The sequence below is a fragment of the Lemur catta genome, chromosome 9 (genome assembly GCF_020740605.2).
Source record: "Lemur catta isolate mLemCat1 chromosome 9, mLemCat1.pri, whole genome shotgun sequence".
NCBI lineage: Eukaryota > Metazoa > Chordata > Mammalia > Primates > Lemuridae > Lemur > Lemur catta.
The window spans coordinates 54,544,913-54,567,554 of NC_059136.1; the positions used below are offsets into that span (position 1 = coordinate 54,544,913).

The 22,642-nt window shown below is 41.9% G+C and overlaps 1 protein-coding gene across 4 annotated transcripts in view; it reads left to right on the top strand.

The window, feature by feature from the left end:
• The window catches only part of DPYS (dihydropyrimidinase), a 96,178-nt gene that overhangs the window by 57,721 nt on the left and 15,815 nt on the right, over positions 1 to 22,642 (top strand). Inside the window, exons 8-10 of one of the 4 annotated variants that reach the window (XM_045560383.1) lie at positions 5,620 to 5,827; positions 15,659 to 15,777; positions 15,849 to 17,499. In XM_045560383.1, coding sequence (XP_045416339.1) covers positions 5,620 to 5,827; positions 15,659 to 15,763 — 313 coding nt within the window. In that variant the 3' untranslated portion in view covers positions 15,764 to 15,777; positions 15,849 to 17,499. Of the gene's footprint in view, positions 1 to 5,619; positions 5,828 to 15,658; positions 15,778 to 15,848; positions 17,500 to 22,642 lie in introns of those variants that run through there. The other 3 variants (XM_045560384.1, XM_045560382.1, XM_045560385.1) reach the window with 3 other exon arrangements.

Sequence of the window (22,642 nt, forward strand, 5' to 3'; positions counted from 1 at the left end):
GTAAAAACACACTCTATGGAAAAGCCATGGGGAGCTCACAGAGGGAAGACATAGTCACTCTCCAAGTTTGGAGGGACAGAGCAGCCCCAGGCATCCCGGAGCAGGAATTGGCCTGTGTTCAGGGATGTACCCTGCAATCCCTTTTAATTCTTTTGTCTAATTCCTGGGAAAGAGAGCACAAGTGCTATCTCTTGGTTAGGGAAAAGTAGACACCATGCCCAAGAGACTTGCCATATTATCTCCAATGGGGGCAAGGAAGTTTCTTAAAGAGAAATTGGGGTGCTTGCACCAGAAGATAGGAGAATAAATGCCAAGGGAAAAAACTACAGTTCTTGGTACCCTGCATGTCTCAGGATGGGATCGTGTGTGGCCCACTTAAGAGGTATGTGACAAAGATACATGACACTCCAAATATTTCACAGTGTCACTGAACTTTATGATGATAGTGTATTATTCCATTGGCTGGATCTCCCTTTTGGTTAGAGTCTGGGCATGTGCGTTCTTGCTTTCTTCTAAGATGGTCTTCCAGCCTTCAAAGCACTGCCCGCTCACCAGATGGCCTGAAGCCCACTGGCTCTGCAGGGGAGGTTCTGTAAGTCCAACTTTGGCCATCACACCTAGATGTGGGCTGCATCAGAGGGCAACTCTGACAACTTTGGGCAACTTGTGACAAACTGGAGGATATTTCATTATTGCAAAATAAAGTGTTTTGAGGACAGATCTATTGTTGTGTGCTGCATGTCAAGAGATGGTGCTTAACGCTCAGGTGGCTCACAGACTCTCCAGGAGGGCTGGAGGACCAAGCTGAGAGGTCACACAGCCAAGACCGATGCCCTGGGCATAGCATAGGACAGCAGAGAGCCCCGATACTGCTCCTGGGTATAGATACCGTGGATGCTCACTGCGGCAGGGCTTGGACCCTACTGCTGGAACCTCTGTCACAGCTGGCCCTAAACCCAGGATTTGTCCGTCACCACCCTCAAGAACAAGGATTCCTGTGACACCAGCTTCCTGTGTCACCGATTTGCCATGCAAAGCCTGACTCTAGGCCACCATTTCAGGGGAGCCCAGACCACATGCCTGGGCCCCAACTGCAACGGAGGCTGGGATGAGGCAGTCCTGGCTTCTGCCTTGGGGAGAATTCCCCAAAGGAAGTGTATTCAAAGGAACAGCAGATGTCCTTACAGAGACACGTGACCTTGAACTAGCATTTGCTCCATTAATGGACCACATCTCCCATACTGCACTACAAATGGATACATTTTAGAAAACGTTTTGCACTAATTTTATAAATCGTGATGAATTTGCATTGTATTTTCTTGTTTAAAACTATTAATTAAATATTGAAAAATGTACCACAATTTTTTTAAACCTTCTTATGGAAGGGTTACAAATATAGCAGGATTCGCAAAAGGTGAAAATGGTTCCTACCTCTCAGAAGTTTATTCAATATTGAACTATGTGAACCTTGGGCAAGCTCTTAAACAGCTCTGTTTCAACATTACCATCTGGGAAATGCGGTAATAATACTTAGCTGTGTACTTACTGTGGTTGATAACATTGGCATTGCCAAGTATTTCTACATATCAATGAACAAATGTTTCATATAAGCTGATAAGATGCAACTAAGCATGGTAATTATAATAATTTTACTTATTTATTTATTACAAATTAACTTTTACAGCATGCCAGAAATATTAGGTGCCCAACAGAACTTATGGACTGGAAGTTTACCTCTCATTTAATTCAGTGTTCTTTTTCCAAAACACAGTCATGTCCCAGAGCACATGGAGGCAGGAGATAAAACCATCTTGACTAAACAGGAGGAAAACCACCCAATCCTTTTATTTGATCATTGATTAAATATTTATAATGCACCTACTATGTGCTAAGGATAAAAAACCTAGTCTCTGTCTTAAAGTGTGCACCAAGTAAGAAAAGAGCCTTGTCAAGAGATCATTACAAGACACTCAGATAATGCTAAACCACAGAGGAAAATGCTTAGCATCATCCTGGGTCATCAAGGTCAGCTTCTAGGGACCAGGATTGTTGAGCAGAACGGAGTCTTAGGGAAGGGAGAGGGGCAGAAGTGAGGAGGGCATTCAGGGTAAAGAGAACTTCATGTGCAAAGATTCAGAAGTGTGAAAGCTCCTGAGATGGGAGAATTACAGCTTTGGCTGGAAGGAAAAAGTTGGGTGACGAATGACACCCTGTCAGACACCTCCCAACGTGAAAGTGGAAGCATATTCTCTTTGCTGCTGGTGATAATGCCTTGAATTTACATTTTGTTTTAATTTGACTTCATTTACATAATGCCTTATTATAGAGAATCTCTTAGCTGTGGTCTAATTGTCCTCTTTCTCTTGCTAACCCCAAGGCTGAGAAAGTCAAGGTAATGACTTTTATTTGGCCTGAGGCAGAAAAATCTGATTTGGTGTTTGGCTGTGTCAACCTCATTGTAAGGTCACAACTTAGTCATAGAAACAGTATAACGAGACTTCTGAAGATATTCTGAATCTGCCATATTCATTTTTTCTAGCCCACGTAAAAAGCTACTTTGTTTATTTCCTTTTGTGTTTGTCCGCATGCAAATGTATTCTCCATGTAGACATAGTGTATATACTATCTATACCCTGTTTTTGCATTTAATATTACATAATTATTGGGGGTTTTTTGCTTCTCCAGAGTATTCTTAATTCTAGTCTTTCATAAATGCCTAATATTTCATTGAATAGTCATCAGAAAATTGTTATGCTTCAGTTTTGTAATAGTTTAGACAATGCTGTAACGACAATCTTTGTGTATAGAGCTTATTTCTTCTGTTAGATTATTTTCCTAAGAGCTGCAGTAACTCTTAACTTAGGATTTTCCCATTTTTCCCTCCCATTCTTGCACTGCAAATAACCATTTCCATGTAAATTTTTAATTCATTTTACTTTCTTCATATAGCAGCCTTACTGATGCATTAGTCCAAACAACTTTATGTAGCATTCTGCAACGCAAGCTCAAGAGTTCCTGCCATCAATATAACTGTGATGAGTAGGAATGCAGCAGCCCAGGCCATGGAAATATTTGGCAGAGAGATGAGGGCCATAGGAAGTCGCTTTCACCTGAAGGTCTGAAGTCCCTCTGTGTTGTTGCCTAGATTTATTTTCTTTGAGTTTGTATTTCATCACCAACTCATAATTCATCATAACTCATTCCATACTTAGTATCCCTTTAAAGAGTTTCTTCATTTTCCTGTTTTAGTGACATTACTTATCATTTGATCAATACCCTTCCCTCCTCTTAGTGTTTGAAATTATTGTTGTTGTATTTGTACCTATCTCCTACTCTTTAGTGATCTTTTAAACAGTTCTTTGTATCAGTGAGTTGTTTCCTAAGGTCAATGAAAGATCTTTTTGTTGCAGCATACTCTTAAAATATGACCTAGAAGTTTCATTCCTGGGTATTTACATTAGGGAAGTGTTCAAGCAAAACATGTACCTGCATTTTATAATGGCTCTATGCCCAATCATCAAATGCTGGAAGCAACTCAAATGTCCTTCTTTGGGTGAATGGATAACACACTGTGGAGTATCCATACAACGGAATACTGATCAGGAACAAAAAGAGCAAACTATTGATACACACAACAACTTGGATGAATCTCAAAGGCACTATGTCGAATGAAAGAAGTCAGTCTCAGAAGGTGACATACTCTATCATTCCAATTATTTATGTGACATTCATGAAAAGAGAAAACTATAGTTATGGAGAACAGAATGATGGTTGCCAGGAGTTAGGAGTGACTATAAAGGAATAGTATGGGTCTTGAGGAGTGATGGACCTGTTGTTGTGACAGTAACACAAATCTATGTCCGTGTCAAAATTCATAGACCTGTACACCACAATGTCATTTTTATTGTAAATTTTAAAAATATAAAAATATCCCAGTTTCATCAAACGTGGTATGTCCTTTGACAAGTTACTTAACCTTTCTAAATCTCAATTTATTTTTCTGTAAAATGTGGAAAATACTCTACTTTGAAGAGGTGTTCTAAAGATGAAATAAGATGTTATAAACTCTCTGCCTGACATATTGGATGTTCCTCTTTTTCTTTTCCATGATGGATATTTCTCACTGGAAGCAATTTCTTTTTTATTATTATTATCACTGTGCTTTTTTGTAGTTATTTGGCTTGTGAGGAACAGACTGGAGTGACATAATCTGATTTTCATTTTTAAAAGATCATTTGAGCAGCTTTGTGGAGAGTGGCAAGGAGGATAGGAGGGTAAGAGTTGGAGCAAAGAGGCCAGTAAAAGGTGCTGGGATCGACCAGGTGAGAGACGATAGTGCAGTCTCAGGTGGGAGCAACGGAAGGGCAAGAAGTGGGCAGCTTTGGGATTTATGGGGAGGTAGAACCAACAAGCCTGACGATGGTTTGAGGGGCAAGGAAAGGTAGATGGTGGTGTCATTTACTGAGATGAGGAACTCAAGGGAGGAGTAAACTCAAGTGGGTGTGTTGTGATTGGCACTGAGAATCAAGAGTTCTGTTTGGGCTGCTAGAATTGGCAACCAAGTAAGCAGTGGGATGTAGGATCCGGAACCAAGGACCTGGCCAGCATTATCTTGTCCATGTCTAGGACCGCAGCACCCAGCAGCTGGGGGTTCCCAGCTCAGCCCTTCCAGATTAGGACTGGGGGAGCTTTTGTCTACTCTGCCTCAGACTCAGCCTGGAGGATCTTAGCAGAGAACTTCTCTTTCCTTCATTCCTGAGAGGGACTGCAGCAACTTCTAGCAGAATTCAGATTATGTATTTATCATTTCCTGCTGCCAGATTTGTTTTTTCTTTTCCATTTAATGAGATTTAAGGAAAGGAGTCACCCAGCATTTCTAAATACCCAGCCTGGAAGTCATCATCATCAATCATATTGTGTAAGATTGAAAAGTATTGATAAACTACCAAGAGTGATGATGAAAATGCAAATGCATGGCAGAGAAGATATTAAGAAATTATACTCTAACACATTTGGTTATTTCTGTTATCCTTAAATTTCCAGTTTGCCATAGACAAAGAAAGGAAATTCAAGATACATTTTTCCTTGATAACTACCAAATTCGATTTGATAACAGATAGTGGTTACCTCTGGAAGGCAGGGACAGGAGTGGATTTGGGAAGGGGTATTGAGGAAGCCTCAAGTGCATCTGCAAAAAGTGAAAATCCCACAGAGCTGGGTATCGGATCAGTGTGTTCATCAGACTCACCTGTGTCTAAAATGTTTTATAATTTAAAAATGAAAAAATGGGTTGTTCTTTAGCACATAAATAAAAAATAATTTGAAAGTCTCAACGAAAGTCTCAATGAAAGACAATGCCTGCCTTCCACCCACTCCATCCTCATTAATCACCTCAAAGAGTGATGTCTTGGTTTTTTCGCTCAGAAAATGTAATTACTTTGTAATGAAATGTTAATGCTATGTTCTATTCTTAAAGTCACTTGTTACAGTGATAAATCTGTGGCTTAATAGAGTTGCTAAATTTTCTTCTAAGTCATTCTTCTCTTAATATTTTATGTTCATCAAATGAGCTGGTGATGATGTCGAGCTTTTTTTGTTTGTTTGTTTTTACAAACACAGGACTATCTCGGCAAAAACCCATCATCAGGCTGTTAACTTCAACATCTTCGAGGGCATGGTTTGCCATGGGGTGCCCCTTGTGACTATTTCAAGAGGCAAAGTGGTGTATGAAGCTGGAGTTTTCAGTGTCGCGGCAGGAGATGGGAGGTTTATTCCTCGAAAACCATTTGCTGAATATGTTTACAAACGAATCAAGCAGCGAGATGAGGTGAGTGTGCCACCCAGGGCTGTTGCCACAGGCTGGACTGTCACCTCTCCTGGGTGTCTGGCTGGTTGTTATTGTTGGTGGTCTTACCCTATGCCTGGGATGTCGGGATTGATATAAGATGTTACAATACCAATTTTTAAAGAAAGAATTATTATCAGATGGAAGCATTTGCCCTTGCAGACTGATGTGTCTGTTCAGAGTTTCCTGATGGACTAAGTCAGGTTTTCCCAGTCAAATTCAAGGCCTTTGGGGGCTTTCTGGCAATTGCATTAGTTAATTAAGGTTCTCGAAGAAATAGAAACCCAGATGGATAAAGGTGCATGGATTTTTCAAGGGAAACACCTGTGAGAAAAAAATGGAGGGGAGCTTGAAGAGGCTGGGAGACCCCTCGGCCTGCAATTCAGATCTGACCCCAGTGGAGGAAAGAAGGAAAGAAGTGGGGTGGAAGCATCCTAGACCACCATGCAGTCTAGGAAAGGTTGAGCAAGGCCTTCTGGGAGTCTCTGAGCCAGGTCTCAGGTCTCCCAGCCACAGGCCGAGCCCAGTCATTGGCTGACAGCAGAGCAGTGACGCAGTTCAGCACTCAGCACCAGCCCCTTGGAAAACTGCCCTCCATTGAAGAGAAGGTCTGGTTAGGTGCAGTCTCATGACCACAAGAGCAGTGGTGGAGTTTTGGAATCAGGAGCTCTAAATATGAATTCTGCCTTGCTGCATGGCCTGGAACAAGTTTCTCTATCACTGGTGAGCTCAGTTGCCTCATCTGGAAAATGACAACAATGTTTCCTCCCTAACAAATTGTGACACTCAAATGAGATTTTAAAATGTAAGGCACATAGTAGGAGGTTAATAAATGTTCATTCTGTCTCTTTCCTTTTCCCTTCTGATGACTGACTCTATAGTAAACGTCCCCAAGTCTTTATAATAATTCTGTGTTATTATAAAAGAGATATTTGGCCTTAATATATCTTGGGCTTTCACATGTTTTGTTTGTTTACATGGAGTTTTAAATCATTTTTAAAATTCATTACATTACTCTAGAATATTGTAAAATTTTAGGTTAAAGTAAATCTAGATTTCTGGATTTGGGATTGGGGAAGGCAACCCCGAGCCCTCAATCCCACATGGCCAGGACTAGCCGGAGCTGATGTACTGGCTTATTCCAGAGAGGGAGGGTGCACTTTCCGGTTTTCACCCTGCAGCTTCACTCATTACTGTTCCCTGCCTGGCCATGCCCACGCTGGAGTTTGCAGTCCTTGGATTCATCCTAAGGCTTCTCTCTGTTTTTGCCATTTTTCAAATATATGGCTCCTTCTTCAGAGTTCTATGGCTGTTTTTCAATTCACTTCCTTTGGATCTTGTAGTCTCTTTGATTTCTCCTATAATGTCTGGTGAAAATTTTTTACCCATGGATTCTTAGGGTCCATCACACAAGATTCATCCATTTTTTAACATTTCCTAAGGCTTTGATTAGGTAAACAAGTGCTCTAGCATGCCTTAAATTCTCAAAAATGCTACAGTTCTTTATATACTGTATTTCGGTTAAAATAGATGATGTTTGAGGTAACAGTTTATTTTGCCAGGTAGAAGGGTTAATTGATAAATGTTGACACTGACAAGTGACAAGTAGGTGGTGACTGTAAGAATCCTAGGTGTTTCTGCACATTTATATGGTAAATAACAGCAGTACTAACATTTAGTGAGTACTTACTGAATGCAGGTCACACTGCCGAGGGCTGTCACTGCAACAACTCTGTGAGGGAGGGCGGTATTATTTCCTCATTTTATAAATTAGGGAACTGGAGCTTCAAGAAATTAGGAAACTTGTCCAAGTCACACAGCAAGTGTATGACAGGGCCAGAACATAAACTCTGGTTATCTGATTCCAAAAACAGTATACTTAGGCAGCAATAAACTATACCGTAAGTTAGAAAGATTGAGTTAAATGAAGTAATGAGAGATAAATTACTAAGCATTAGGCTTGGAAAAGAGTCTCTCAAGAAAAAATTAATCCGAGTTGGAGGCATGGATGGCAGCTGCTCATTTGTGAGGCTGTAGCAGTGCAGTAACCCACGGGATGAGCAGAAAGGGTGGGTTTAGGAACTCAGAAGGAGGTAGAATCAATAGAACTGAGTAACAGATGAGACACTTGAACTGGATCTAAGGCAGGGCCACTCACGCCAGTCAGTGCCGGGTGCTTGCCAGCAGGGGCGCTAGACTAAAAGGGAACCCTGACATACTATTGAAATGACTAACTTTGCCTTAGTCTTCCTCTCACAGGGAAAATGTTTTGGGCAGCAGAGATCACCAAATGACTGATTTCATCAGTTCTTCTTTTCAAATTATATTCTGTTTTGTTGGCAGAATTAATGTCAACTTCGATTTTTATGAGTTGACTCTCAATTTTGTGAATTATTTTAGATTCTTAGCATTTTCTTCTGATAGCAACTTTTTAGGCATTCTGCATTCTTGTTTTTAAAATAACAATAAGTAATAGTTGTCATTATTATTTTATGTTGTTCTGAGCACTTACTATCTGCCAGGTGTCATACTAAGTGGTTTACATTCATTATTTTACTTAATCCACTCAGTGAGCCATGTGGTAGATATTATCATTCCCATTTTACAGAACAGAAAGTGGAGTCCCAGCAAGATTAAGTAAATTTTCCTGGGCTAAGCAGTAAGTAACCATAAGAACCAGGATTCGTGATAAGTTCTTTCTGATTCCCTCTGTACCATAGGACCTCTACAGAGACAAGAAAAGAGAAGAAAATAGCCATGAAACCCAAATCATGGAGAAAAGCATTATTAAAAAGAAAATATCAAATAAAATGAGTAAAATGAAATGAGCCTTGGAAACTGTCTAGAGATGTTTCAACCCCCCACTCCCATCCCATTAGACAAAGACAGTTATAGCATAAAAATATCACACTAAGGCTAAGAAAAAGAACTGTAAGGAACTCTAGATTGTAAATTCACATGAGGTTATCAAAGCTATTGCTTTGGTTTTTATTTAAAAGACTCATATTTCTTTGTGAGTGGGGAGAAGAGGTTGAAGGTAAGCAGGAATGGCCCATACTCTTTCTCCTGCTCACCTGTTATCCTCCTCAGGAAAGTTAATTGCTTTCCATTCTGGACTTTCAAAGCACAGATTATAGAGTCACATCAGTGTTTGCCAACTCCAGAACTTGGCTGGTCTCCTGGCTAGGGTGTGAATTCCTTCAGGACAGCATCTTATTCTTTTTATGCCAGTACCTGGTACACAGTAGGCATTTAATAAATGAATAAGCTGTAAACAAAAGGAGCCAAGGCTGTGGTTTCCAGGCGCATAGAAAGAAATTTAAATAAATTTTCCCAGAAGATCCCTCCCACCCCCCCTCCCCGCCTCAACCCAAATGGTGGGGTTATCTGTGAGCTTGATTCTTGTCCGTGATTTTATTACTTACTAAAATTTATTGACATCACATCATGCAGCTATTACTCTTATTGGATGTTCTGGGGAATTTCAAAGGGAAGAAAAGACATTTTTATCCAAGTTGACAGCTTTGGGGAATTGTTAGTTTATTTATTTTAAAATTTAAACAGCCGATCCCTAAGGGAAAAACTTTAAATCAGAAGATGAGACATCAAACTTTCTTTGATAAATATAACATAATAAAATATATTTCAATTTTATATAAAAGTCACTTAGGAAGAGTGCTAGGGGAAATAAAAGAGACATAAAAGGGGAAGAAAGAAAGATAACAGCAACTTGGATGTTTAAGAGAATTCTGAAAGAATAAAATTACATACTGTTAAATCTTTACCAAAAAATATATAGCTCTTTAAATTCAAATGGATTATATATCTGGAATCTTTGTGTGTTTAGAGTGTTGTAATTTCCACCAAAATTTGAAAGGATGGACATTCTTTAGGTCATCTCTTTTTCTTTTTTCTTCTTTTTCCAGTAATAAGAAACTCCAACCTTTTCTGGAAAATAAGGGTCACATTGCATTTTATATAGAAACAGGAATAGCTTCATGGAGTAATGTATGGTTTCATAATACTGCTGCCAAAGCTTTTAAACTGGGATGTATCTTTGCAATGATAAGCATAATTTGCCTTGTAGATAAGATAAAATTGAGTGGATGGCTGATCTGGTCCTTGAGGTGGGTATTCTCCATTTCTGAAATAGCCATTTGTCAATGTCTTTCTCAAGGTGGTAGCTCAGAGAAAATAATTTAAGACGTTGTCACCTGCCCTATCATGCTAATTTCCTCACACTGATTACTACTACCAATAAAAGGTAATACATAGGCTGCAGCTGGCTCATTTGACTCACAAGAGACACTTGTGCGCATCTTTTCCCAGCTCTTCAATCAGTGATGTCACTTTGGTAGCTTGAAATCAGGCAGGGTGGCAGTATTTACACTACAGAAAAAGACAAGTGCTGTAAGTTAGGGCTTTAAGGGTGGTGAGAAAAAGGGACAGTAGAGACAGCTGTTGATGTTTACACATCACTGTATACAGGGCACCTCTAAATACTCTTTCCATGCTTTATCTAATCATTTGACATTCATCCAGGAAATATTTATTCATCACCAATTATGTGCCAAGCATACTTTGAATCTTACAACAACTCTTGAAGGTAAGTAGTGGTATTCCTGTTTCATAGATTATGAAATTGAGGCTCAGGGAGGTTGCACAGTTACTAAGTGGCAGTGTTGGAACTCAGACCCAGGTTTGTCTACCTCAAAGCAGACCCCTTTGAGGGATCTGCAGTATACTGATCATAAAGTTTAGTTCCTGCTCAAACACGGAGCCACCTGTCCCCCCTCCTCAGGGTACCACTCCTCCTGCCTCTGCTCTGCATAGAGGGCTCACGTACCCTCGGCTGGCAAATTTACCAAAGGAGCCAGCCCTGAAATAGGAGAGTCCAGTTTTGTTACATTGTCCTTGAGAAATAGCTCAGGTGATATTTTGAGGATTAAATGGAGACATTCAGTGGATTGTGAAACATTATCAAAATGCAAATTTTCATTGTTATAGATCACTTCTATTGAACCTAATGACTGTTCATGTACTACTGATTCACAGAGCCCTGGATAGTTCTAAATTCACCAGGCTGGGCATGAATTTCATTCCCTGGGAGTCGCTATTCATTTGAACTGTTCGGTGTTAGGCCAGCATCTGCTATTTGGTATTTGGAAGTTCTTTTGTCTTTATTAACATCTTAGTACCTTAGCCTGTTACTGAAACAGTGGACGCCGCACTGTTTCGGTTAATCCTTTGGGATTCTTCCCTACTGGTTTTACTCAGAAAATCTAGCCAGCACTCCATCCTCTGCAGACAATATGATTACATTTTCTATCAACTCACATCTTCCTTTTTCCCTAATCAGCTAACCAAAAAGCATTTCTGCAATTACGAAGGTGTAATGTTGATTGCAATTAGTGTTTATTTATAGTAATGCATATAATTCTCATTTCTGCCTTTCCATTAACTCATCACAATGACAATTATCATTAAATACTGAAAACTTAAATTCAACTCTCCTCTACCAAGGTAGACCACTAGCATATCTATGTTTACCGTATTATTTAGGACAGCTGTTTCTGTTTTCTGCTGCTGTAAACAGGATACTTGACACTGGGTAATTTATAGTGAACAGAAATTTATTGGCTCACATTTCTGGAAGTTGGGAAGTCCGAGATCGAGGGGCTGGCATCTGGCAAGGGCCTTCTTGCCGTGTCTTCCCATGGTGGATGGCATCACATAGTGGAAGGGCAAAAAGAGGGTAAGAGAGACAGGCAAAAGGGATTGAACTCATCCTTTTATAAGGAACCCGCTCTCGAAATAACAGCATTAATCCATTCATGAGGGCAGAGCCCCCATGGCCTAATCATCTCTTAAAGGTCCCATCTCTTAATATTGTTATGATGGTAATTAAATTTCAGCATGAGTTTGGGAAGGGACAAACATTCAAACTGTAGCAATAGCTTCTCACATGGTTTTACCCTCAAACCATTTTATTTTATTGTGATACCATCAAGATGGAAAGAATTGCTGTTGAGGTGCGATTATCTGATCTTGACCAGCATGCACTGGGGGAAAACAGATGCTGCAACCCAGATCGGCCGTCCAAAGGTGTGTCCTCAGGACACAAGCAGGTGCTCCTTGAGGAAGCTGTCAAATAACAACACCCTCAGGTGATACAGTTGCCCAATATGATATAAAAAGTTTCAAGAAGTCCTATAGTCAAGAAATCTCCCTTCATTTAACAAACGTCTGTTGAACACCAGGCACTATTCTAGGTGTTGAGGATATAGGCATTAATAAGGCAGCAGTACCTGATCTCAAAGAGTTGACATTCTACTTGTTTCAACTATGGTTCATGGTGCTTACATCCTAGTTCTTTTTGAAATACTCTTATACCTCTCAGGGCTGTGGTCAATTAGCTGCATGGAAAAAGCAATCTGGAGAGAGGAATTCAGAGAGATCAAGGCTGGAGATAAAATTTGGGAATCATAGCAGATAGATTTATGACCATGGTTCCGAGGCCTCTAAGGAGACTGTGTTAGACAGCGAGGAAATGGGGCTGAAGATAGAGCTCTGGGGCTGCCAACCTTCAGGAGTTGAGGAGAGGGGGAACCAGCAAGGCAGCCTGAGGAAGCTGACCAGGGAGGCAGGAAGTCAGTCAGGAGAACATTCAGGCCATAACCTGCTCACGTTGCTCAGCCCTGAACACTCTGATCTCCAGCCTGGTCTTTCTGTGTGTTTCATGCTATGTAGATGTCCTCTAAGAATTGGGTATGCTTATAACCAGGAAAACTGGGATGGAATCTGTATTATCACCATACTCATCTGGGATGACAGAGAAAGAAGCCCATATGCTGGGTCCATGCCAGGCTGGGCACTGTGCACTTCAGATAGAGCTTTGCCGTTGTCACAAGAGAGGAGGAACAGACTAGGATTTCTAAGACTTGTAGGTTACATCTACTTAGAAAACAAATGTGCAACTGAATTTCTGAATAACAGCAGTGACGGTTCAAGATTCTGCAGAGTGAATGCCATCACTTTTTCATTTTGTCACAATGAACATCTATCAACGTTCTAAAACACACAAAGAGTACAACGCCAGGGGCAATAGGCAGCACAAAGATGAATAAGATGCGAGTCTAGCCATTACAGAGCTTATGCAACCCACCTCTAAGGATGAGAAAATATTAGAAGGTTAAAAGTGCTGAGAGGCTAGAGACTGCAACGTAAGTTGTCTTTGATTCCTGTCAACTTATCTATTTCAGGGAGGGGCTGTGGGGCGTGAGACAGTGAAAGACTCCTGGAGGAAGGCTGGCTTGTTTCTGAGGTGGCAGAGTAGGCAGGCAGGGCTCACATCCGTGGGCCATTCTGGAAGGAAACCAGACCCCGCCCACCTGGAGCCTCAGAGGCAGATACAGAGTGAGACTGTGTGCAGATTAGACCTGGCCAGTCATGTCGGAGACAGGTGATGGTCAGCTTGACCAGGGTGACCAGCCGGGCTACATGCTGCTCAGTGGCATTGCTGGTGCAGTAAGTGAAGACAGGTGGCCTGAGACCTGCCCATGGAAGGCAGCCAGCCAAAGAGAGAGATTTATCTGGAGAACAGATAAATGATGAAACACAGCAAAAGGGTATAAGGGAAACTGAATCAGCTCAGGGCAGGATGACCCACAAAAAGAAGAAAGAAAGATGGGAAGGCCCCTTTACTTCCCCCTTCTCCCCAAAACACCTTCCACCCGTCCTCACTGAGCACTTGCTATGGAGACACAGAGCGGTACACGGGCCCTCAGTCTGCTGGGGGAGACAGAGAAGTAAATGGATGATTCCAGAAAACTTTGGTGAGCAAGCTAGGGATGGGGCAGGGGGCCTAGTGCTCCCTAGACTGATGAGTACCTGGGCTGAGTTAGAGAAGTCAGAGCTACTTAGGCAAAAGGGAGTGGGCGTCCCAGCACTTGCGAAGGCGTGGCCCTGACAGAAGGATGCTGGGGAGGGGTCTGATTCGCCTGGTTGGGTCATGCGCAGTCCCTGGGCCTGCAACGGAGTTCCAGGGGAGGGATCCCCTGAGGGGCTGAGCAGCTTGTAGAGCAAGCCCTCCCCCAGCTGAGGAGGATGGGCCCGCCTGAACTGTTGGTGTTGGCAGTCAGTTCCCAAGAAGGAGTCCAGAACAGACAAAAAAAGCAACAGCTGAAGAGCACAAGTAGACAAAGCTCAAAGGAACTGTTGTAGGGAGAGGGAGACAGAGTGGGAGCTGAGGAGGGGCTCACAGCACACAGGTAGGTGGCACCAATGTCTGCCCACCTATGTCCCTTTCTGCAGACAAGGCTGATGGTGAAACTGAGATACACCCTGGGCTTCGCTGAGTGCAGTTGCCAGGGACGCTGAGAGAAAGGCAAGACCCTCTAGATGACAGGCAAGGAGGAGTTGAAGGAAGGTGGAAATAAATCTTGGTTTGCTCAGACAGTCCTGGATTATGCTTGTTAATTATGTGTGTACCCTTTTCACTCTCAGAATTGTCCTAGTTTTGATGATACGCTATATGGTCACCCGAAGTTTATATGCTGTATCATGCTGTCTGGCTTAGAAAGTAAAGCCAGGAGAGGAAAGGGGACAAGGAACAAAGACCTGAATGGCAGGACGTGGTCTGAGAGGGGGGTGTCAGGGGAATTCAAGGCTTCAGACGTGGTCATTCAGACGACCACAATGTCCAGGAGCTGGTGGCAGAAATGGGAGGCTGGCACTTCATTTCCTGGTGTCTGTCTTCCTCAAGATGATAACAGGACACAAGGTAAAGAAAAGGACTGAGTAGACGATGAGCCCAAATGGAGACCCAACAAAGCATAGACGCAGACACACAGTAGACAGGGGAGGCCTGGGGTCCCCTCCAGTTGCTGGGTGCTGAGTGTGCCAGATGCTATGCTTCGTGGTCCACGGCTGTAGGGGCTGTTGACCTTGGTCTTCACTGTATCCTCTGTGCTTGGCAAAATATCTGGGGCAATGTGAGCTCAGTAAATATCTGTTGAATGAAGGAAGGAAATTCTTTGTCTCTGCATGGGTTCTATTCCCACCATTTCATGGGTGAGGAAGTAGGCTCAGAGGCGTTCATTAACTTGTCAGTTTCCTACGAGAGGTAAATGGCAAAGGGAGAAGTCAAACTTAGATCCGTCTTACTCCAAAGGCTGCACGGTTGATCACTACAATATATTAGTTTGGGTGGTCAAAATGAGACCCGCAGTAATTTGTTATTTGTCTCTGTGTGTGTGTATGTGTGTCCAGATTTCAAAACTTTGCTCATGCACTGAATTAACTCTAGCTGAATCCAGCAGAGAGTTCTGCTGAATAGTTGATCACCAAAGAGGTGAGATTCTACAGAACATTTGTTATTCACAAAGGCAGTCAGGACAATGAAAAACACACACACAAATTGCTATAATCTGAAGCTACTGCTCTGAAAGTCTTACAACAAAGCACTCTGGGAACACAGATAAGTAGGACTGAAACTAGAAGGAAAGGGAGGATGTTGGAAAGGACTGCCACACACAGTTACCAGACTCAGAAGGGTGTGAGGATGTGGCAGAGGCCCCTGTGGGGGTTCCCTGAGCCTCTGTCTGATGCAGATTGACAAGGGCTCAGGGTGGGACAACCCAGATCTCCAAGGTTGCCAGGAATTTCGGTGAAAGGGCAAGGGGATGGGAGGCACATGATAAGTTCACAAGATTCTTTTTCTGCTCTCACAAGCCATAAAGGGAGCTGCACTTAGTTTTGAATTCAAGAAGTCAATAATAAACCACAAGAGAGAAATGAAATGTTCTGTTTCAGACCTGTACACCCTCCCCGGTGGAGCGCGCACCCTACAAGGGAGAAGTCTTCACAGTGATGGGACAAGACTGCACAGCTGGGACTCCGAAGCAGGCCCACCCCTGAGCTGGGTGACATCGGTAAGGGTTGGCGGGCAGGGAGAGTATTCTTGCATGACAGCATATGAAATTAGCATCTCTCTCTTCAAAAGGGTGGAAAAGACCAAGGTGAAAGGCTTCAAAGTCATGTAAGACTCAAGGCCAGATGAGCCACAGGAAGACTGATAAGAGTGGTTGACGCACATTGAAGGAGGCCTTGGACTAACTAGAGGTTCATTCTTTGGGACGTTAGGAAACATTCCGCAGAGTCCTGGAGAATCAACTATGAGCAAGATGCAGTAGGCTGGCAACATACAGAGGGAACTGTCATTGTACTACTTAAGACAGGAAGTACAATTTCATGGTCAAAATTTCTAAATTGATTAGGACTTTATCTGGAAAAGTGAATCTTCTTGTAGTAAATGCAACTATATTCTAGAATATGGGATGAATGAAAAATGAATCATATGTTGCTGTGGGGGAATAATATTTCAGGAAAATTATTTGTTAGTGTTTGCTATACTTAATATTTGGAATGATATTATAGATATGGTCATTTCTGGAAAAATATTTGAGCACTTCAACAGTTTCCTCTCAATCTTTCAACACGCAGATCTTTCTTTCTTGAAGAACCTATTATCATCATCCTTGTCCATTTTCTTTTCTTCAATTGTTTTCCAGTTCTGCTCCGCCAGATCTGTATTTGGTGGTGGCTTTACTGTGATGTCAGCATCTCTCTAACATCACTTCCACTGACTTCATGAAATCTACATGTTTTGCCGATTTTGCGATTTCATTAGACTCTAATTTTACTTGTTAATTTGTGATATGTTTTCAGATGTTTCAACATGTAGCAATCTGCATAAGACTTACAGCAGAGGTTGACCTAGTGGACCAGGAGAGAAGTTTGTGTTAATTAAGGTCACTGTTTGACAAAGGACTGGTTTTATACAAGCTCAGGCATTGCGCATTTTCACATTTTGACAACCCCGGCTTCCCTACAAAAAAATCCTGTGACTGCAGGGGTTTGGATAATGAGTACTTGAGTGACGAAGCCTCCGTACTATGTGCTGTCCTCTCATTACTGAATGTTGTCAGTCTTTAACAATGCTATCTAGCCCAAAGTTGCAGCCTTTTTGTCATTTCCAGACTACTGGAATTATTCTTCTAATCCAGGAAGATTTTGTTAAAAATTCAGAGGAAGATTAGCAAGAATTGCTATTGAATGCTATAACATGCTATTAACGATATTTATTAATGTAAGAGCAGGATTAGTATTTACTTTGATTACAGCATTTCCTTGGGGGTTAGGCTTAAATTCTGCATCTCTTTGGGAGAGAGAATGTTACGAGTTCCTTTCATTCTCTTCAAAGGTAGAATCAGAGGCAAGGACGCTGCTGTTCCCTTCACAGTCAACCCGTGGAAAACCAGGCCTTGTTTCAACTCCCCGAGATCCTTTAGAAAAAAATCATCACTGTAGGCCTCTTTGATTTTCTTTCAGAAGCAATTGCTGTCTTTCTCACTGTGCCTTTGTTGCTGTGTAAGATTGAAGATATAAATTTATATTATTGGGATGGAAAGTCTGTGTGAACATTCATTGATGATACTTTAAAACATCATTTTTACTTGTACTAGATTTCTTACTTTGAATTTTAAAAAATCACTTTCTTGTTTAAAGTTTTTTTAAATGGCTACATTTGTTTGAAAATAGTTCTGTGATTTTGCTTTTTATTGTAATTAATAAACATTGAGATCTTCATCTTATATAGCAGGATATGTATGATTATTTGTGTCTCCTTCTAACTAGTGGGAGTGGGAGTCTGGGGTGTTGGTTTTGATTCGAGAACATGATTTCCTGGGCAACCTCTGCTTCAGCAACTCGTGGAAATCAGGTCCTTCAGCAAATACCACCTAATCAAATTGGATGCTCAAGCTTAGAATAAATCCAAGGCAAATTATCCACTCACACTGATGAATGCAGAACTTGAGGGAATTAAATGGAATCGGCATGGCTGGAAGATGTTGCGTTAATACCTTCCTTCCCCTGCACTTCCCGGTCTGTGCTGCAATCCTTGTGTGTGTGCAGAGCAGCTGCGCTTAGGTTTCTTCCTGGGTAACTAGGTAGAGAGGGATTGTTAAAACATGGAGTGAAATCAGGGCAATTGTGCTCTCATCTGCCCCCGACACACTCACTTAGGTCAGGGGTGTATTTGCACATTTCATAAAGGTTACAGAAATCCAGTTCACCCAATTGTCATTTGTTTAGAGCACACAGAAGAAAGCATGGTGAGCTACACCAGAAGAACCTTCTAGTTCAATCAGACTACAGCTCTTTTTTCCCAGATGAAGAGATACCATAAAATATTTTGTTACTTTTCTCCTCCGCTTTGGTTGACAATGGAAACTTCACAATAGGACTATTGAATACTCTGAGAAGAAATACTGACATTGCTTTCTTACTTAGAAAACAATTCCCACTCATCCTTTAGTATTCAGCTGAAATGTCATGCCAACTCAGGAGCTCTCCCAGATCCAATGTGACAAGCTTGGGTCACTCTTACGTGTTCCTCCCCAGGAGGCCTAGCATACACCCCATCACAGTACCTTACCTCACTGCCTTATAATTACCTGTTTTACTTGTCTGTCTCCTCCAGGAAACTGACAGCTCATTCAGGGCAGGGTCTGTCTGGTTCACTATTATTTCTCTAGCATCTGGCAGAGTGCCTGGCAATCCATGGGCATTCAATGGATGTTTATTCATTTTTAAATAAAGGAGGAGACTGTAATCCCAGCTACTTGGGAGGCTGAGGTGGGATGATCACTTGAGTCCAGGAGTTCAAGACCAGCCTGGGCAACAAGCCTCTAAAATAAAGAAATAAATTATTATTATTTATATTAAATTATAAATAAATATAAATAAATAATAAGGAGGAAGTGAAGGCATTCCTGATAAGTTCTTAAATTGATAAAACTGAAGTTAGGACTCGCAACAAAATAGGGATAAACTTTGTGGAGTATCTTAGCGTAAGACTGCTTTAAATGGAGAGCACAGGTTTATTGTCTATTTGATAGATCTTTTGGGAAGAATGACACAGCTATAGGATTCTGTACCAACAAAATCATTTGAAATGAATGTGGGAATCCCTTTGTTGCTTTTATTAGGCTTTGTCACCAATATTTTTGTAGAAACATCGTTCTAAATAATAATATAAAGCAATGGGAAAACATGATTCAAGCTGTTAATATTTAATACCATATTTTTCAAGATTATCTCTGGTATACAAAGAAAGATCTCTTTGTCACTGAACAATTGCACTTGCAAGGTCTGTGCAAAGAAGAGATGGAATGAGTCGCATTCTTTCTCCATACTCACCTTCCATTGCCTACTTCCTCCCATGGCTAGCTTGATGTTTTGGGAGGGAATAAAGTGTGGGCTCTAAACTTGGCTCCCCTATTTACTAGCTACGAGGCCTTGAGCAATTTTTAAAATTAAAATATAAGATGAGATTATCAAACCATACAAAAAGCATAAAAATTAACATAATCACAACTATGAACCTACCACCCAGGGTAAGAAATAAAACTTCACCAACACAGGTGAAGTCCCTTGCGTTCCGCTCCCTCCCCTTCCCCAAGGTAACCAATGTCCTGATGGTGTTTTATTCCCATGTACATCTTTTATACCTTTCCTATATAGGTAGATATTTCTAAGCATCGTTTTGTGTGAGGTTAAATCTTGTAAATATAAATCTATATAAGTATATATATTTATATGTAAATATAAATCTTATAAAACCATTAATTCCTGCCTTTTTATAGTCAATGTGATTGGGACTTATTCGTTTTGATAGATCTAGCTCTAGTTGTTAATTTTACATAGTATTCCATTGTATAACCGTACCACAATCTATTTATCCATTTTCTTGTTTAATAGACCTTTAGGCTGTTTCCATTATCCTGCTATCACAAACAGCACTGCCACAGGCGTTTCTTGTACAGGTTTCCTTGCATAGACATGTGAGAGGCTCCCCAGGACACACGCCTTCAGTAGAGAGGAGTGGCACTGCTGGGTCCCAACGTGGGCACATTCTCCCCTTACTTAGATGTTTGCAAATTTTTATCCAAAGTGGTAAGTTGTGCCCTCAATAACAGAGTGTATGGGTTTCTGTTGCTCCACATTCTCATCAATACTAGACAATGTCCAAGGTACTAATTTTGCCAATTTGATCCATGTAAAAGATATCTTATTGGAGTTTTAATTTGCATTTTCCTGAGTGCCAATGAGACTAAGCTCCTTTTCATTGTGCATTTAATTGATCTGACTGAGCCTCCATTTTTGTATTTATAAGAGGAGAATGATAATAGTATCTGCCCAATACACAAGGATGCTGTGAGGCTTACACAGCCCAGACTGTATGGGCAGCAAATGCTGGCTGTGATCGCTGTGTTAATGATGGTAGGATTAGTTAATAAATGATGTGCCACCCAGAGACTGCCAACGTCCTGACTGTTCCTCTCTTTCTGCGGAGAAGTTCACCACGCTTGCAAATGCCAGCTCCTCTGGCAGCCGCAGAAGCATGGCAGCCAAGAACGGAAGGTAGAGTGAGCTCAGGCACAGGGTGAGAGCCGCAGAGAGTGGGCCTGGAGGTGGTCAGGGGGCATCGTGGCTGTGGCCGTGGGCACATACTGAATACTATGGGGGATGGAGGGAGCCTGGCTCACAAGGGACACCTGCAGGAGCAGCAGGTCCCAATGTCAGCGTCGAGGTCAGCTGCAACAGGGACATCTTTCCATTTTCTCTTTGCATAGGACACAATGATCGAGAGCTTGTCACAGGCTTTAAAGTCACAAAAGCTGATTTGAACCAGTTGAGTGAGATACATTAGCTTCCTGAGCCTCACTTTTTCTATTAGTGAAGTGGGAGTAATTCATAATACATCCTTTGCACAGGACAGTTAGAGGGATTAACCGAGGTGAAACAAGTACGGCTTTCCATCAGTGGTCCATCAGACTCCCCTTCCTGCCCCTCCCCCACGGCGGCTCTCGCTGTCTTCTTTCCCATCTACCCAATATCGAGCCCCCTGAGGGCACAAATACATTAACTAGATTTATTTTCGTCAAACCCACTCTCTCCCTTTATTTCTTTTTTGAGAATAAGTGTGGACAAGTTAAAAAAAAAAGAGCATTGTGTCCATCATTTATTAAACACCTACTGTTTATAGAACACGGAGGCAAACTCCGTAGTTTGGCCACCACTGCCCCTCAAATGCAAGCAATGACACAGAGCAGTGCTCAGGGAATCTTTGTTGATGGAATGAATTAATCTTGGGGAGAGAAGAAGATGATGGAGAAGGAGGAGGAGGAGGAGAGAAGTAATTCGTGAATGAAAAGTAACACTGTAACAAATCATTCTCTGTGTTCAGGGGTCAGGACTGCATGTGTCTTAAGAACTAGCCATAGTGTCAATGGCATTTGTAAAAGTGTAAAGGCACTGAGGAGCGGCCTTGAATCTCCGTGGGCCGCAGCGAGCTTGCATAACCAGCTGTGAGAGGAAGCACGCAGCCACAGGGCTTTCTCAAGCAGTGCTTTTTTGCCTTATGATAGGTTATAGTCCTATAAGGCAAAGAACACAGGATCTTTGGCTTTTTCTTTAATAAAAACTATAAATGTGCTCAATAGAGTCTTAATAACATTTTTTAGGCCCTTATTAAGTGCTCAGACCCACACTAAGGTCTATGTGGACACTATCGTTTAATCCTCTCTGCAGCCTTATGAGAGAGATCTCTTATTATTATTATATAACAGGTGAGAAAGCAAAGGCTGAGACAGGTTTCGTGACTGCTGGTCAGTGGGAGACCCAGGATGTGAATCCTGGTCCATTTGACTCCACGTGACCCCTCTAATGTGTCTCCTATGCAAGACTTCGGGAAGAACCCACTCCTGAATGAGGTACAGGTGCCTGAACATCCTTAGCACTCAGAAGAAAAAAACAGTAGCTGACAGTCATTAAGAGTTTACCAAATAAGGCCCCAAATACTTTATTAATATTAGTACACGTGATCCTTCCAAAAACTCCATAAGGGGGAGACTGTGATTATCCTCACTATATACATGGGGAAACTGAAGCATGGAGAAGACCATTAACTGTAACTTCTCAGACCTCAGATGTTGTCACCCGATGACCTGGAAGTGTGTTTCCAAGGTGTATGAAGCCTTTTCAGTAGAAAGAGGCTCCAAACTACCCAGGACAACACTGGTGAGGGTGTATTATCTCATCTCTATGGTCTTGCTGGGTACTTTCTCCAATCAGTAATACATAAAAAGGAGCATGAGAGATGACTCTCTGAAATTAATGGCAGTTATATCATGGAATTAGACTTGATTCCTTTTAAGAAATGTAGTATTCAGTTAAGGACAATTCTCTTTGAGCAGACTGAAGGTTGAGTTTTCTTTCTTTCATGCATTTTACTTAAAATTGAATGCATATTTGATGTTTCTCCCTCTTGAACCTAAAGTCAAGAGCACAGGTGGGACGTGGAGGCTGGCAGGTGGGGGATAGGAAGGAATCATGGTTCAACGGCCCCTGAGTGGGCTGCTTCTCCAGGTGGGGGTCACTCTGCTGGTGAGCAAGTGGCCATGGACCAGTCAGAGCCCAGCCACGACTGCCCCTTCAGCCATCAGGGAACTGAACTTGAAGCAGGATCAGTCAGACATGGCCATTTCTGGGCTCTCTCATGCCCATCAGCCCCTCTTGCCAGGGGTTACCTCCCATGATGCAGAGGGGGCTCGACCCCATAACCCAGTGTCAGTCCCAGCTCTGCACCATTTGCTTGTGTGACTCATGCAAGTCATAGCTCTGCTCTAAGCTTCCATAGGAGGAGGTGCAGCTGGCCATGCAGGGAAGTGC